We start from the raw sequence: 17569 nt of genomic DNA, 5'->3' as shown, positions 1-17569 counted from the left end.
GCTCCCTCCCTGAACTCTGCCCCGACAGAAACACCCCACATTTAAAATAATAGTCAGTAAATTTAATCTTTAGCAATTACCTTCCCTGTTGTCTTTGCTGCCTCTGTGGCTCTACAGTGAAAGAAGCAGTATGATGAGGTCAGAAGCGGTATAGTGATGACTTCATCATGCTGCTGGGTGGGGGGCTGATAAGGGGTGATCCTCTGCCTCTGTATTCCAATCTATTCATGTGTGAAATATGAGACTATGATGATGATGCTAGCAAAGTGCTGTTGAAAATAATGAGGCTATAAAATCAAGTAAAATAAATACATTGCACATATGAGACAAGCTATAATTGTGCAAGCACCTATAGGAGAGATAGCCATTTGCTATACTAACCAAAAAGCAATTCAAACATTAAAAGTATATACAAATGTATCTTATCTTTAGTAATAAATAATAATAGTAAAAACCTTACATAAAATTGGAAGAAAATAAAGGAAACCAGCAAAGGGTTCCATAGTATAAATAATGAATGTACATAAGATTAAATCGCATTACTAATTACTCCTTATCGCCATGTAATATATTATGTACATACATCAGTACTAGGATAGGTAACTATAAAAACTAGTGGAGTGAAATCTACAATTATAAATAAATGGCTTAATGCTTTATAATGAATGTTTGACCGTTATCAAGTGAGGGAAACCGTGCGTCAGGGTGTTCTACCAACAAAATCTCTATACACCGTCTACAATGTTGTCATTTTGATTGCTACTATTACTCTTATGGTACTTATGCGGGCGTCACACGGTACGAGTGATCGTACCCGCCCCCGTCGTTTGTGTGTCATGGGCAAATCACTGCCCGTGTTGCACAAAGTCGTTAAACCGCTGTCACACGCACTTACCTGATGAGCGACCTCGCTGTGGGCGGCGAACATCCTCTTCCTGAAGGGGGAGGGACGTCCGGCGTCACAGCGACGTCACATAGCCGCCGGCCAATAGAAGCGGAGGGGCGGAGATGAGCGGGACATAAACATCCCGCCCACCTCCTTCCTTCTGCATAGCCGGCGGGGTGCCGTGGGACGCAGGTAAGCTGTGTTCATCGTTCCCGGGGTGTCACACGGAGCGATGTGTGCTGCCCCGGGTATGATGAACAACCGGCGCCATGAAAAATAAACGATTTTTAAAAATAAGCGACGTGTACACGACTCATGATTTGTGACCGATTCAGCGTCGCTCGTAGGTGTCACAAGAAACGACGTCGCAAACGATGCCGGATGTGCGTCATGAAAACCGTGACCCCGACGATGCATCACACAATAGATTGTCTCGTGTGACGCCCGCATTAGAGATGAGTAAACCCAACCTGTAAAGTTCGGAGTTCATACCGAACACTGGGTGTCTGGGGCTCGAACACGAAAACGTTTTTTAACTGTGCCCGAGTTCGGATGCTATTTGTATGCCTACCACTCAATCGAGCATCGCACACTCAGTGCTCAGCCCAGTGGGAGACACTCACAGTCTCTGAATGGCTGTCACTAGGGGAAATGCTCTGTTTATGGCTGGCTGTATATGGGCGGAGAGCCGAACCGCAAAATTATTAACTTCCATTATACTCGTTACTCAAATCAAGCCCGTAAGTTCAGGTCCCTATTGACTTATATGGGTTATGGGGTTCGGGAACAAATTCAGGTCAAATCCAGGTCTCTAAACGAACTTTGAACTAAAATTCATCCCAACCCGGCGAACCCGAACATCAACGGGTCCACTCCTCTCTACTCTTATTATCTTCAGTTCTAGGTTACTTGTGTATACTGTTTAGTATCTGAAAAGAGGCAGTTCACTATTTATGTTGTAGAGCATTAGGCTGATTATAGATATTTAGAAGCTTGACGGCACTAGTTTTGCACTAGTTGTGCAATCTGATATTGCGCTGAGTGCCCCTCCTGTTGGAGCAGATGTAAGTGCTTGCAAATGCCGTAATTTTAGTCGCAGTTTCATGCACATTTCTTTATATCCTTGCTGCAATTGTTTGCTGATATAATCACAAAACAACCTTTGTACTATAGCTCTGTGGTTGGTAAACTGTCCTCAAGCCTCTTACCATTGTATTTTGGAGTCCTTGTATCATGGATAGAGATCAGCAGACCCGCGGAAGTTTGGTTCGGAGGGTGCAACCGGACTTTTGAAAAAGTTCGGTTTGAGACTCGGGCTTGAACTGAACCCCATTAGAAGTCACTAATTGGGCAGTTCGGGTTTCCACTCACATACAGCCATAAACAGATCACTTCCTGGGGCAGGTGGGTGGAGGTTTTTCATAATTTTTTAATCTACACACTACATCCTCTAACATTGTTGTTAACCCCAGTGCGAGCCGATCAAACACTGCAGGCGTCTCTCACTGGGCTGAGCACTGAGTGTACCCGAGTACAGCAATACTCGAGAAAGTGGTTTGCATAGGTAAAGCACTGAATCTCCAAACTTGAACTCTGTTTTTTTTTCTGTAAAGTCTGTGTTCTGTATTAACACTGAACCTCTGGTTCGCTCATCTCTAATCATGGATCCTTATTAGGGATGAGCGAATGTATTCACCACTATTCGGTATTTGACGGATAACAGGCTATTCGCACCATTCGGTATCCGACGAATAAAACAACATCCGTTCTGATACTTTCATTTTCATTTCTGAGCTCTTGGCGCCTGTTTTCCAGCCAATTAACACATCTGATGTTGCTTGCTGTTACAGTAACGTGGCAGCCATCTTTGTTGTGGTGTTACTGTAATTGGCTTGGCCGCACAGCATCATCTACATACACGTTGCCGCAGCTTCCGGGAACGATACATATATAGTCCTCGCTGCTCCGGCTTCCAGCACCATGGAGGAGAGAGAGAGAGAGAGGGAGAGAGAGAGATATTCTGCCTTAATGACAACCGTTAGGTCCAACGTCAAATTATTCTGGTTTCCGATAGACTTACATTGCGCGTCGAACATTCACGGTGAGCTATTTGTCGGATATTCGCGAAGTCGGAATATTTTGGTATTCGATCATCCCTAATCCTTAACTAGGCTTCATTTAATTAAAAGGGAGTCTATCAGCACAGAATGACTGTTGAGTCCCTTGGTGTGGTCAAACATTTAGGCCTCTTTCACGCGTTCGTGAAAAAACACGCACGTTTTTCACGGACGTGTCAGAGGTGCGTTTTGTCCCTCCGTGAGCCGTGTTTATGGCCTACGTGTGTTCTCCGTGTGTTCTCCATGAAAACACACAGAGAACGGGAACTTTCTGCTCACCTGTCCCTGGCATCACTGTCCATGGTGGTGATCTTCGGTCTCCGGTCCTGCCGACTCCCCGCTGCTGCTGCTTCCGGCCGCAGTGAAGTGAATACTCAATGAGTATAATGAGCGGCGGTCAGGAGCAAGTGACATCAGCGGCAGAGACAGGAGGGCTGGAGAAGGTGAGTAAAGGTTTTTTTTTTATTTTCTCAAACACTTGTTTTCTCCGGCGCGTGTCACACGGAACACCTCCGTGTGGTCCGTTTGCGTTCCGTTTGACACCCGTGATGCCGGAGAAAAACGGACATGTTGACGTGTGGAGCACACGGACACACGTATGCTCCACACGTACACATGGTCCATGGCAGAATGTGAGCGCAGACCCTTTCATTTTAATGGGTCTATGTGTGCCCGTGTCTCCAGTACGTGAGGAAACGGACGAAACACGTATCGGAGACAAGGACGTGTGAAGGAGGCCTTAAGTGCACTCCTCACCTACTTTTATCCCCTCCTTCTTGTGCACAGCTTCTCCCAAACAGACAGAAGCCCATGTACACCGCGTGCAGAATTATTAGGCAAGTTGTATTTTAGAGGATTTTTTTTATTATTGATCAACAATGTATGTTCTCAATCCACCCAAAAGACATATCAAAGCTTAATATTTTTGGAAGTTGGAGTGCGTTTATTTTAAATTTGGATATCTTAGGAGGATATCTGTTTGTGCAGGTAACTATTACTGTGCAGAATTATTAGGCAACCTAATAAAAACCAAATATATTCACATCTCACTAGTTTATTTTCACCAGGTAAACCAATATAACTGAACAAAATTTAGAAATAAACATTTCTGACATGCAAATGTGCCGCCCCCGTGGACGCAGCCGAGCTGCTCGGATCCGGGTTTGCTGTGGCTCGAGGGTCTCCGGACCCGGGGTTGTGCGGCCACTCGAGTGAAGGGGGGTATTTACAGGGGAGTTATAGCTCGTGACGCCACCCGTGGTGTGCGGTAATTGGGAGTACCGCCGCTGCCGTTGGGAGTACCCGGGGTGATGGAGCGGTGGGCAACAAGGTGTTGCAACCCTCCACAGGTAATGGGGGATACTCCGGGACTCGGTGAAGGGGTGCCATGGGGTGCAGGAGTCACTCTCGTACTCTGTCAGTTCATAAGCAGACACTGACAATCGGGTAAACCAATTCTCTGGGTACCGCTGCCGCTTAGGGGAGCTCGTCCGGGTCACATCCTCAAGTGATGCTGCCTGGTGATCCTTGACCTGCCTCCTGGCACTTAGTTTGACTTCAACTTGATGGCCCGATAGCATGGAACTAGCCGGGCCCCGCTCCCTACTATGGCTAAGTATGGGAGCTTGCTCTCAGGGCTCACATTTGGGATTTTCTGGACCGTTTTGGGTTGTAAAGTCCTATCCCCCTCATTGTGCTAGTGCTCCGATTCTAGAGCGGGTGGGAACAGATCATAAAGGCTCCGTTCTCCTAAGGTGAATTGTTGGGTTGCCTGAAGCTACTCCCCGACCTAGGGTCCGTATACCCCGTTGTGCCTTCGTTCCGGACCGGTGATAGTGCTAGGCTGCCGACCGTCCTCCTCTACAGGTCCGAGCACCTCGCCACAATCCCCTGCGACCGTGGGTTCGACTCCTGTAGGCCCAGACCACCGTCTGCAACCTAGGCAGTTATTTCAGGAGTCACCACTCCCGACTTCCTCTGAGCTCCTCTCAGCTCGAGGGCTACTTCCCAACCTCTCTCCTTCAACTCTCAGGCTCTACCCCTCACTGACTCATTACACTCCTCACCTCCCCTCCCTGACCCCCCAGGTGGGCGACTCTATTCCACTCAAGCAGTCCACTGGTGTGTCTGGTGGTTGTAGAGCAGGGTGTCTCTAGGATTTAATTTGCTGTTGGAGGCAACACCACTTAAGTAGGGACCCAGAACTAAGAGGGAGGTGGAATACTGCACGGGAGTGCAGCTTGTACAGTACCCTGTGATGACCTGATAGTCCAGGGGCGTCACACAAAAACAAAACCCAAAAAAATTAGTGACCAATATAGCCACCTTTCTTTATGACACTCATCAGCTTACCATCCACAGATTCAGTCAGTTGCTTGATCTGTTTACGATCAACATTGCGTGCAGCCGCCACCACAGCCTCCCAGACACTGTTCCAAGAGGTGTACTGTTTTCCCTCCCTGTAGATCTCACATTTTATGAGGGACCACAAGTTCTCTATGGGGTTCAGATCAGGAGACCAAGGGGGCATATCAATATTTTTTCATCTTTTAGACCTTTACTGGCCAGCCACACTGTGAAGTAGTTGGATGCATGTGATGGAGCATTGTCCTGCATGAAAATCATGTTTTTCTTGAACGATACCGACTTCTTCCTGTACCACTGCTTGAAGAAGTTGTCTTCCAGAAACTGCCAGTATATCTGGGAGTTGAGCTTCACTCCATCCTCAACCCAAAAAGGTCCCACAAGTTCATCTTTGATGATACCAGCCCATACCAGTACCCCAGCTCCACCTTGCTGGCGTCTGAGTCGGAGTGGAGCTCTCTGGCCTTTACTGATCCAGCCTCTGGCCCATCCATCTGGCCCATCAACAGTTACTCTCATTTTCATCAGTCCATAAAACCTTTGAAAAATCAGTGTTTAGATATTTCTTGGCCCAGTGTTGACGTTTTATCTTATATTTCTTGTTCAAAGGTGGTCGTTTTTCAGCCTTCCTTACCTTGGCCATGTCCCTGAGTATGGCACACGTTGTGCTTTTTGATACTCCAGTAATGTTGCAGCTCTGAAATATGGCCAAACTGGTGGCAAATGGCATCTTGGCAGCTTCACACTAGATTTTCCTCAATTCATGGGCAATTATTTTGCGCCTTTTTTGCCCAACACGCTTCTCGCGACCCTGTTGGCTATTTGCCATGAAACGCTTGATTGTTCGTTGACACGCTTCAAAAGTTTGGCAATTTCAAGGCTGCTGCATCCCTCTGCAAGACATCTCACGATTTTGGACTTTTCAGAGTCCGTCACATCTCTCTTCTGACCCATTTTGCCAAAGGAAAGGAAGTTGCCTAATAATTAGGCACACCTTATATAGGGTGTTGATGTCATTACACCACACCCCTCCTCATTACAGAGATGCACATCACCTGATTTACTTAATTGGTAGTTGGCTCTCAAGCCTATACAGCCTGGAGTAGGACAACATGTATAAAAAGTATCATGTGACCAAAATACTCATTTGCCTAATAATTCTGCACACAGTGTATGTAACTACAAAGAGTGACTGGTTATTTAGGAATATAGCTCTGGTCTTGCATTCCCTAACCTGACCACAAGGAGGCAGCAAGTGACTGAAATTTCATTTACTGGTTGCTAGCTTGGCATAAGATACTGTATCAATGACCTGGCATAAGCCAGGAGGATGAGATGTGTTGCTCGATAGAGATACTATGACCCATGCCAGACTCCTAATTCTGCGCCAGCTCTGGATACTAAGCCTGGCTACAGTCATATGCTTCAATATTAGGGCTTACATTTATAAAGAAAAAAAATAAGGGTAAGTATCTAATGTGGAGCCACCTCATTACATCGCACCTCTATATTCTACGGCACTTTACAATCATTCAGCACACCAATCCATATAACTGCATATAAGACGGTGGAGTATTGTAGTGCATATTCGTGCTGTACATAATCAGAAAGAACCGAGTCTCCTGTTGTATAAATTAGGTGTAGGAAATATAACAATTATGCAATTTAAAAAAAATCCTCAAATTCAATGTTTGCATATATCTTTGCTTCCAGATGTCCAGGAATAAAAATACATGTCTGTTTGTCTTCCAGAAACTGCGGCACGTCTGTGTATGGATAGTATCTGATATTGCAGGTCAGCCCAATTAAAGTGAATGCACTGACCTGCAGTACCGCACCAAACCTGAGGATAAGGATGGTGCTGTTTGTGGAAGAAAGAAGCTGTGCTGTGGTTTTTTTTGTTGTTTTTTTTTTTTTAAAATCCTGTACAAGCAGAGGAATTACTTTGTTTGCTCTTTCTCATTCTATATACGGTAATTTCTGCTCCCGAGATTGCCTTTACTAGTATTGGCGACTTCAGCGTTACCACAAATTTTGAATATTTGAGTATGATTTTGCAGTAACAGAGAGATTGTTTGATTATTAGCACATGCATCAGAAGATATGATGATAATTGATAATTGACAGGTTCCATACATGATTTTGGATATCTGCTTATTGCTCTATTCAAATGATTTTGTCTTTGCCTTTATTTCTGTTATTTTGTTTAATAATTTCAATAAAAATAGATTGAACATAAAAATCCTGTACAATAACTATATACATGTAAATCTTTATGAGTAAACAGTTTTACAATTGTAAGAGTATTCCTAAATTGTCAATCACCTGATTTGATTGAAAACCTATTGGATACAAATATACAAGCTATGTGCACTTGTCAGTTTATCTTTAGCTATACAGTGTCCACCCATATCCTGTCCACCGCCATTAACTTGAGTACGGCGGCAGCCATAGGCATAGAAGTTGTGTCTAGGTATAGTAAAGTATCCATGCGCTACGCAATAAAACCACCTATTGCGCCACCTGGTGGAACACAACAGAGTTAGCATTTTTATCTCGAAAATGGAACGAGATAGAGAAAAAAAGTGAATTACAAAGTTGTAGGGCATCATCAATTCAATACGATTCGACACCTTGCATACAGAAATGCTATATGAAACCCATGACCCTCCCCAACAGGTTGAATGCTGGTCACGCGTACGGCGCTCGTTTAACTTTGATGCCCAAAGTGGCCACCGTCAGCTGCAATGCACATCTGGACTCTGGACAGCATACTGTATCTTGCTGTACGTTGTGCAATATGGTAGGTGACACGTGGTTGCACAAGCATCTGTAATACGTCGTCGTAGGTCCTGCAGTGTTGGTGGAGGAGTCGCATACACCTGCTGTTTGATGTGACCTCACAGAAAGAAGTCCAATGGGGTCAGGTCAGGTGAGCGTGGAGGCCACTCCACGCAGCCACCACCCAATGACTTGTAGGAAGGTCTCCATGAGGTATTATTGCTTCACGACCGCAGCCTTGTGAGTTTTACACATTCTAATCATAGCATTTCTATATGCAAGGTGTCGATTTGTATTGAATTGATGATGCCCTACAACTTTGTATTTCACTTTTTTTCTCTATCTCGTTCCGTTTTTGAGATAAAAATGCTAAGTCCGTTGTTTTCCACCAGGTGGCGCTGTAGGTGATTTCATTGCGTAGCGCATGGCTACTTTACTATACCTAACACCACTTCTATGCCTATAGCTGCTGCCGTTCTCAAGTTAATGGCGGTGGACAGGATTGGGATCTTGTGCATTCTTTTTTTCAAACGAAAACAGAGGGGCGCCATTTATTTATATTGGGTCTCTTAGTTTCCATTTCGTGTGGCTTAGTATCCAGGGAAACTTACCTTCTTATTTCTGCTCTGTCTTTGTCTATATAAAACAAACAAACAAATGGAAAGGATGAACAGACATGTGACCAGAGCCTTAATGGCGTTGTCCAGAGGTAGGCTAAAAGTCTGCAGTCATTCAATGTGACTGCAGATGTGTGAATACTCCTGTAAAGCAGGCTATTGGATGCAACGGCTCAGAGAATGGAGGAGGCAGTGGTAACTGAACCTACAGCGGTTTTATTAAGTTTATAAAAATTAAGGATTATGAGAGATAATAACACAAGTAACAGTGGTAAATCAGAGTACCGTATTTTACGGCGTAGAAGACAACTTTTTAACCCCTGAAAATCTTCTCAAAGGTCGGTGGTCGTCTTATACGACGGTGCATGGTGCTGCATGAGCCCATTGTTTAGTTATGTCCTCCTACTGGTCCCCTTTTTGTCCCCTATTATGCCGTTGTTTACATAAATTAAAAAATATTCTCACCTCTCCTTCGTTCCCACGGTGTCCTTAGCTTCTTCTGGCAGTCCGCAGGGCCAAAGACTTCTCCGTGATAGCGTTTGGTGCATGGAGCCAGCGCTGCAGGCTGCTGTCATGACTTTACTGCAATTGAATGCTTTGCGGTGCCGTAAAGCATTCAACTGCAGTAAGTAAAGCGCTGACAGCAGCGGCGGCGGCCCCGTGTACAGGACGCGATCATGGAGGGGTCCATGTGCCTGAGGTCCATAAGAAGCACTCCTCCATGATCGCATCTTCTACATGGGGCCGCCGCCGCTGCTTTATGGCTAAGCATTCAACTGCAGTAGTCATGATGGCAGCCTGTAGTGGTGGCTCCGTATACCAGACGCTATCATGGAGGGGTCTTTGTTTATCTGCTTGTTTGTTCTAAATGGAACAGACAAATAGAAAGGATAAACAGACATGTGATCAGAACCTGAAGGGGTGGTGTAGTTTTTGTCCAGATGACTGAAGGTGAACTACTTAGTCTACCATAGATGCATCTTATCCTACATCTAGCTAGGTCACAACTGCATAATTAAATACATGAACATAACCATGGCAGACACAGGGCCGATGTGCTAGAACAGTATATGGGCCTCACGTTTTCAGACAGTGTTGACAGCATGCTAGTCATAGCTCTCCAGAAAATAAAAAAAACAACTATCAACTGTTATATACAGTAATCACAATTGGACCAAGGTAGGAAAAACACTTAGTAAACTTCTGCACTCTGCTTTAATACCTTGCCTGTTCTGACACATAAAGGAGTATTTGCTCTAGTGCATTTAGTGAAAAATGAATCTTTTATGCAAATAATCTTGATTAAAAAAAAAATCCTAAAATTTTGTGTATACATTTCCTACGTAGTCCTATATACTGTATCTATTTCAGTCCGGACCACAAAGAAATCCTATATGATCAGAGCCTATATTCATGCTTTACCTATTCAATCTGTGCCTTGTTCAACTAAAAATGGTACAAATTTGCTCCATTTTTCTCTTGGATGCATTATTAATGCTCTTTGGGATTCACTGATGAAATGTAAAGTTTGGACATCAGTCTATTAAAGACCTGAACAAAATTGACTAAATATTACATGTATTAGAAATAAATAAGTGAAACAAGCTGAGAAATTCAGTGTGAACATTACCAGTAATGGTGAATCTGTGCCAATGCAAAGTCCAGTTCCCAGTGCTGGTCTAGGTGCCAAGAGCCTGTTATATGAGTCTGACCCAGGAGCCAAGTGATAGTGATATGGTGATATGGTTCTTAGCCTGGTGTCAACTGCCAGTCATATGTTCCTGAATCCAAAGCCAAGTTTCATTAATGCCATGACATCCCTCGTGTCATTGGTACACAATAGTATGTGCAGCTGCCAAGAGCTAGGGAGCCATGTGTGGGTCTTCTCATATATATGTGCAAGAGCGACAATAAAATTCCATCAATCTGACCCAACATAGGACAAACAATTATACATTCACGAGAATAAGATGGATGTCTGTACAGATAACATTATAGTAATTCTCTAGGAAGACATGCAACCAAATGAAAATGGCTAAATATTCAACATTGCCATTATTGCTTTTATTTCCAGTATAGAATTTCAGAATTTAAAGGCTTTGTCCACTGCTTTGAAAATTATTATCAATGGGTGCAAAAATAAAAAAAATAAATAAAAAAAAATAAATACACTGGACTGATGCCACCCTGAGCTCTGCACTGTGTACCACACTGTTCTCCTGATTTCATCTTCCAGTGGGGCACATCAGGTTACCACTGCAGCCAATCACTGTCTGTTGATTGGCTTCAGAGGTGACATTTTCATACAAGCTAGGAAAAAAGTGACATTTCTGGACACAACATGGAATATAATAGAGTAGCATAGGTTCGGTAGATGAGTATCGTTTTTTTCTTTATTCTCTTCAACACTCTGGGCTCAATAATATTTTTCAAAATAGTGAACTTTTTTTGATTGCTCATATTTGTTGGCTGGTATAACTGGTGGTGCATATGAAATGGCTGGCTGCCATGTAGATGCCAACATGCCACTCAGCCTTGGAAGGTGTAATTAGTGCCTACTAAAGCCCTGTACATCACGCCATCCTCTCATGCTTAATAGTATCCAATTTATTTATTTAACTCACTATTAATTACATATCGCTTTACAGACACATTCATTGTCCCCATTGGTGCTCAAAATGTAAATTCCCTCTCAGTATGTCTTTGGAATGTGGGAAGAAACACATACAATCACCCAAGCTCCTTATAGATGTTGTCCTAGGTGGGATTTAAATCCAGGACACCAGCGCTGCAAGGTATCAGTGCTAACCACTGAGCCAATGGGCTGCCCAACTACACTATTAGCACATGGTATTGGTACATGCAGTTTGTGCATCCTTCAGAATTTTCTAGATTTCTGGATAAATTGTCCTAAAACTACATCAGGTTTTCACACAAGTCTTAGAAGTAAATAAAAAGAAGCAAATCAAACAAATGAGCCAAAAATATTACACTTTATGATTTTTTTTTTACTAAGACTGGAAAAAGTATGTGAATGTCACGCTGTACAAAGGCTAGTAAGACGTAGTACAGCGTATTCCCCACTAGGTGGCAGCAGAGTAGTGAAGGAGAGACAAACACTGTAACAGAAAGGCAGCTGAAGTACTGCAGAGTAACTTCAGCAGGTAGTTAACAGGCAAGCCACCAGGGGGCAATAGAGTAGTCAAACAATCAGGGTATAGCCAGGAAAGTTGAGTCCCAGCAAAGGGAGGATCAATATTAAGTCAGAAAACAGAACCGAGTCGGAAGCCGGGAGATCAGGTATGCAGAGGGAAACACAAACAACAGACAGGAGTGGGAAGTTAGGGACCGGGACAGGCAGATGAACAGGGGAGGGTACAAGTCAGGACACAGTAGCAGGGAGGCAGAACAGATAAGAAACACTCACCAGAGCCAGTATACAAGCTGCAAGACACTGGCATTGACCCATAGGTAGAGAGGCAATATATAGCGTCCTGGGATCCAGAACGAGGCAAAGGAAGTTAACCCCTTGACATGACCAGGCAGAGCTGGGTGTAACCAGCAGCAGGGAAAAGCCGGCCTGGATCATGACAGTGAACATTTGCTTTCAGTAAATGTTATGATCCCCTTATGCAATATTAACGGTATCTAAAAGATTCCGGTAATTGTTGATAAGGCCTACATTTCGACTTGAAGGAATTTTAGACCATTCAGTGATGCTAGATATACTACGAGCAGTATGAATAGAAGGGTAGTCAGACAAGCCGGGATCATAAACCAGGAGGTAACGTATAAGATTCAGGGAGCAGACAGAGACGTGGCCAGGAAGAGGTCCAAGGTCAGAAGCTGGGTAAACAAGGTTCAGGGAGCAGACAGAGACATGGTCAGGAAGATGTCCGAGGTCAGAAGTCGGGAGGTACCGTACAAGGTTCAGGGAGCAAACAGAGACGTGGTCAGGAAGAGGTCCGAGGTCAGAAACTGGGAGGTAACATACAAGGTTCAGGGAGCAGACAGAGACGTGGTCAGGAAGAGGTCCGAGGTCAGAAGCTAAGATCAGAACAATTACGCCAGACAGGAGCCAAGAGCACACTGAGCAAACAGGAAGTACGACCACCGACATTCAGACAGAGTAAGCCCAGTAAAGAAACAGAACAATCACAATCAGCAGGTGCACAAGACACACAGCTGAGAATTTTCAAATGCCAAATGCTCTGCACAGCAGAGCTATGACAAACGCATTCTGAATGAAAACTACTCTGCACAGCGGAACCGAGACACATTCCTCTTACAAAACAGCTTCAGGCCTGCAACACACATCCGTTTAAAACGTGCGTGTTTGGTCCGTTTCCGTACATACCGGAGATACGACCAAACGTGCACATATGTTTTTTTATGTTTAAAGGCACACGTGCGTGTTATTTGATCTTCCGTGTGTTCGTGTGCGTCCCACGTTTTTTGCTCCGTTTGGCACGGAAGCATGTTCGTTTTTAGGATGGAGCACGCACACACGGACATAATGTTAGCCTATGGGAGTCCAAATAAAACGTTCCTTGCACGGATGTGTGGTTATGTTGTCCGTGAGAAATGTCCGTGTGTGATGCAAAATGTCGTTACTACATGTCGGAAGACAGAGTAGCGGGATGAGAATGAACTCGGGTGAACTTCACCCGACTTCATTGTCATGCCGCGGCTCTGTCTGTGTGCCGTGTACTGATTAGCGGTCACCTGTGAAGGATTCACCGGTGACCGCTAATCCCCCGAGTGACTGAAGTTTCCCCCCCTCTCTCATACTCACCGATCTCCGATCACCGACGCGGCGCTGCACGGCGTTTACACTGCTCAGGCGGCTTTTTCTAATTTGAAAAAGCCGGCCGCTCATTAAACAATCTCGTATTCCCTGCTTTCCCTGCCCACCGGCGCCTATGATTGGTTGCAGTGAGACACGCCCCCACGCTGAGTGACAGGTGTCTCACTGCACCCAATCACAGCAGCCGGTGGGCGTGTCAATATGGAGTATAGAAATAAATAAATAATTAAAAAAAACAGCGTGCGGTTCCCCCCAATTTTAATACCAGCCAGATAAAGCCATACGGCTGAAGGCTGGTATTCTCAAGATGGGGAGCCCCACGTTATGGGGAGCCCCCCAGCCTAACAATATCAGTCAGCAGCTGCCCAGAATGGCCGCATACATTAGATGCGACTGTTCTGGGACAGTACCCGGCTCTTCCCGATTTGCCCTGGTGCGTTGGCAAATCGGTGTAATAAGGAGTTAATGGCAACCCATAAGGCCCAAAAAGCCCTCCATGTCCGGCGTAATCCAGGATGGTCCAGCGTCGCTTCCAGCTCTGCTGCATGAAGGTGACCAGAGCAGCAGAAGACACCGCCATTCGTGTCACCTCCACGCAGCAAATGAAGAGAGCCGCGTGATCAGCTGAGCTGTCACTGAGGTTACCCGCTGTCACTGGATCCAGCGGTGGCCGCGAGTAACCCCAGTGACAGCTCAGCTGATCACGCGGCTCTCTTCATTTGCTGCGTGGAGCTGACAGGAGCGGCGGTGTCTTCTGCAGCTCCGGTCACCTTCATGCAGCAGAGCTGGAAGCGACGCTGGACCATCCTGGATTACGCCGGACATGGAGGGCTTTTTGGGGCTGAGTAAATTGGTGTACCAGGGAATGTGTTTGTGTTTTTTATTTCTAATAAAGGATTTTTCAGGTGTGTGTGTTTATTTACTGTAATTTACAGATTAATCATGGAAGGTATCTCGGGGAGACGCCTGACATGATTAATCTAGGATTTAGTGGCAGCTATGGGCTGCCATTAACTCCTTATTACCCCGATTTGCCAACGCACCAGGGCAAATCGGGAAGAGCCGGGTACTGTCCCAGAACAGTCGCATCTAATGTATGCGGCCATTCTGGGCGGATGCTGACTGATATTGTTAGGCTGGGGGGCTCCCCATAACGTGGGGCTCCCCATCCTGAGAATACCAGCCTTCAGCCGTATGGCTTTATCTGGCTGGTATTAAAATTTAGGGGAACCGCACGCAGTTTTTTTAAAATTATTTATTTATTTATTTTACTGCACAGTATGGACACGCCCACCAGCTGCTGTGATTGGGTGCAGTGACACAGCTGTCAGTCAGAGTGTGGGCGTGTCTCACTGCAACCAATCATATTTCCTGGTGGGCGGGGAAAGCAGGGAATACGAGATTGATTAATGCTTTTTCAAAAGAGGAAAAGCCGCCGGAGTTTAGAGAACAGCCGTGCAGCGCCGCGCCGGTGATCGGGGAACGGTGAGTATGCGAGAGGGGTACTCCATTCAGTCACTCTGGTGATTAGCGGTCACCGGTGAGTCCTTCACGGGTGACCGCTAATCAGTACGCGACACAGACAGAGCCGCGGTATGAGGATGAAGTCGGGGGAAGTTCACCCGAGTTCATTCTCAGCGCGCGACTCTGTCTGCTGTCAGCCGGCATGTATCAACGACATTTAACATCACACACGGACATTTCACACGGACAACACACACACGTCAGTTAAGTTTCACACGCACACACGGCCATTCCACACGCACACGTAGTTACCATACGCCGGACACACAGCCACCACACGTGCGTTATTTACGGACCAAAAAACGGATTACGGACATGAAAAACGGCCCGTATTACACGTGCGTGGTTATCAAGGACGTGTGTTTTAGGCCTCACTTGTATTATGAGTGTTGGTGGGTTTTTCACCTTTAACCAGCGTCGGACTGGCTACTGGATGAACTGCAGTAATAGCAGTCCTCGCCGTGGTTACCTGCACTGAACTCCGGAGCTCTCAGCTGAGCTCTGGAGTGCAACCTGGCCTGTTCGCAGGTTACCGCAGCCAGGACTGGTATTACCGGAAAACGCCAGTAATACTAGTGCTGGCTGCGGTTACCTACATTGAACTCCGGAGCTCTCACCTGAGCTGCAGAGTCCAGCCTGGCCTGTCCGCAGCTGTCATGGACTGAAGTGTGATAGCTGGGGAATCAGTCGGCGCTCACAGTTCAGTCCTGCAAACCCGCGGCTCAGTCCAGGCTCCACACCGGAGCTCAGGTGAGAGCTCCGGAGTTCAGCGCAGGTAACCGCGGCCAGGACTGGTATTACTGCAGTTCCTCCGGTAGCCAGTCCGACGCTGCCTTTAACTGTTCACTTCGGACCCTTCTACAACAGTTACTGTATGTAGGTTTTTGGCCACGACTCTGACTTGGCCATTCCCCAACTCTAACTTTATTTCTCCTTAACCATCTTTTTGAAAAATGACTTGTGTGCTTTAGGTCGTTGTCTTTCTGCATGACTCCTGTTCTCTTGAGATTGATCTCATGGACAAATGTCCTGACATTTTCCTTTAGAATGTGCTAGTTTAATTCAAAATGAATTGTTCCATCAATGATGACAAGCCATCTTGGCCTAGATGCAGCAAAATATGCCCAAACCAGGATACTACCAAAACTGCATTTTACAGATGGTATGAGGTTTATATGCTGCAATGATTCTCACTCTATTTTGGTCTCATTTGTCTTCAAACATTGTTCCAACAAACTTATGGCTTATCCAGGTGACCTTTAGCATACCGCAGACAGGCAGCATTTCTTTTTTAAGAGCAGTAGCTTTCCCCTTGCAATTCTGCCATGCACACCATTATTGTTCAGTGTCTTGCTGATGGTGGACTTATGAATAGCAACATTAGTTAATGTGAGAGAGGCCTTTAGTTGCTTAGAGGTTACCATGAGTTTCTTTGTATCACTGCAGAGTATTATATGCCTTGCTATTGACGTAATCTTTGTTAATCGACCATTCCTGGCGAGGGTAATAATGGTCTAGGGCAGGGGTGGGGAACCTTTTTACTGCCGGGGGCCATTTGGAATTTCCTACTAACCTTTGGGGGCCGCACAACATTATCAACCTGAAAAATAACCCTGCTATATTTGGTCAAACGATTAACTCACCCCTATTGTGGTGGCCGGAGCTGCTTCTCTTTGGTGCGATTGTAATGTTCGGTGATATTGATCATCTTGTTTCTCACAGCTGCTTTTCCAGGTTTGTCTCTGTCTGGAGATGCTGGGGGCATACACATCACAGGAGGGGCCAGGGCGCATAAATTACAGGAGACACTGGGAGTACACATCACAGGAGGGGCTGGGGCATATACATCACAGGAGGGGCTGGGGCATATACATCACAGGAGGGGCTGGGGCATATACATCACAGGAGGGGCTGAGGCATATACATCACAGAAGGGGCTGGGGCATATACATCACAGGAGGGGCTGGGGCATATACATCACAGGAGGGGCTGGGGCATATACATCACAGGAGGAGCTGGGGCATATACATCACAGGAGGGGCTGGGGCATATACATCACAGGAGGGGCTGGGGCATATACATCAGTAGGGGGCATGGACAGCCCTGGCGGTGGCACAGACATGACTGGGGACACGCACAGCACTGGGTGGCAGCACGCACTGCACTGGGTGGCAGCACGCACTGCACTGGGTGGCAGCACGCACTGCACTGGGTGGCAGCACGGACTGCACTGGGTGGCAGCATTAGGGAGACAGACAGGTCTGGGGGAACATAGACATCAATAGGAGAGCACGGACTGGGGAGCATAGAAAGCAGTGGGAGGGTACAGACAGCAGTAGCGAGTTAAGAGCACTGAGGGGTGGCACACAGCACTGGGGAGCATGGACAGCATAAGGGGGACACAGGCAGCACTCACCGTGGCATGGACAGCACTGGTGGCAGCATGGACAGCATTAGGTGGTGCGGACAGCAC

At 46.0% G+C, this 17569-nt stretch overlaps 1 protein-coding gene across 2 annotated transcripts in view; it reads right to left on the bottom strand.

Moving 5' to 3' along the window:
• Positions 1–16988, bottom strand: part of PPP1R1B (protein phosphatase 1 regulatory inhibitor subunit 1B) — a 212490-nt gene extending 195502 nt beyond the window's left edge. The window contains exon 1 of one of the 2 annotated variants that reach the window (XM_075350128.1): positions 16740–16988. In XM_075350128.1, coding sequence (XP_075206243.1) covers positions 16740–16889 — 150 coding nt within the window. In that variant the 5' untranslated portion in view covers positions 16890–16988. The remainder of the gene's footprint in view (positions 1–16739) is intronic. The other variant, XM_075350129.1, reaches the window with a different exon arrangement.
• Positions 16989–17569: the final 581 nt, after the last annotated feature.

The sequence above is a fragment of the Anomaloglossus baeobatrachus genome, chromosome 5, assembly GCF_048569485.1.
Source record: "Anomaloglossus baeobatrachus isolate aAnoBae1 chromosome 5, aAnoBae1.hap1, whole genome shotgun sequence".
In the NCBI taxonomy this organism is placed as follows: Eukaryota; Metazoa; Chordata; class Amphibia; order Anura; family Aromobatidae; genus Anomaloglossus; species Anomaloglossus baeobatrachus.
The sequence above is the reverse complement of the archived record's forward strand: the minus strand, read 5'-3'. Positions and strand labels throughout refer to the sequence as shown.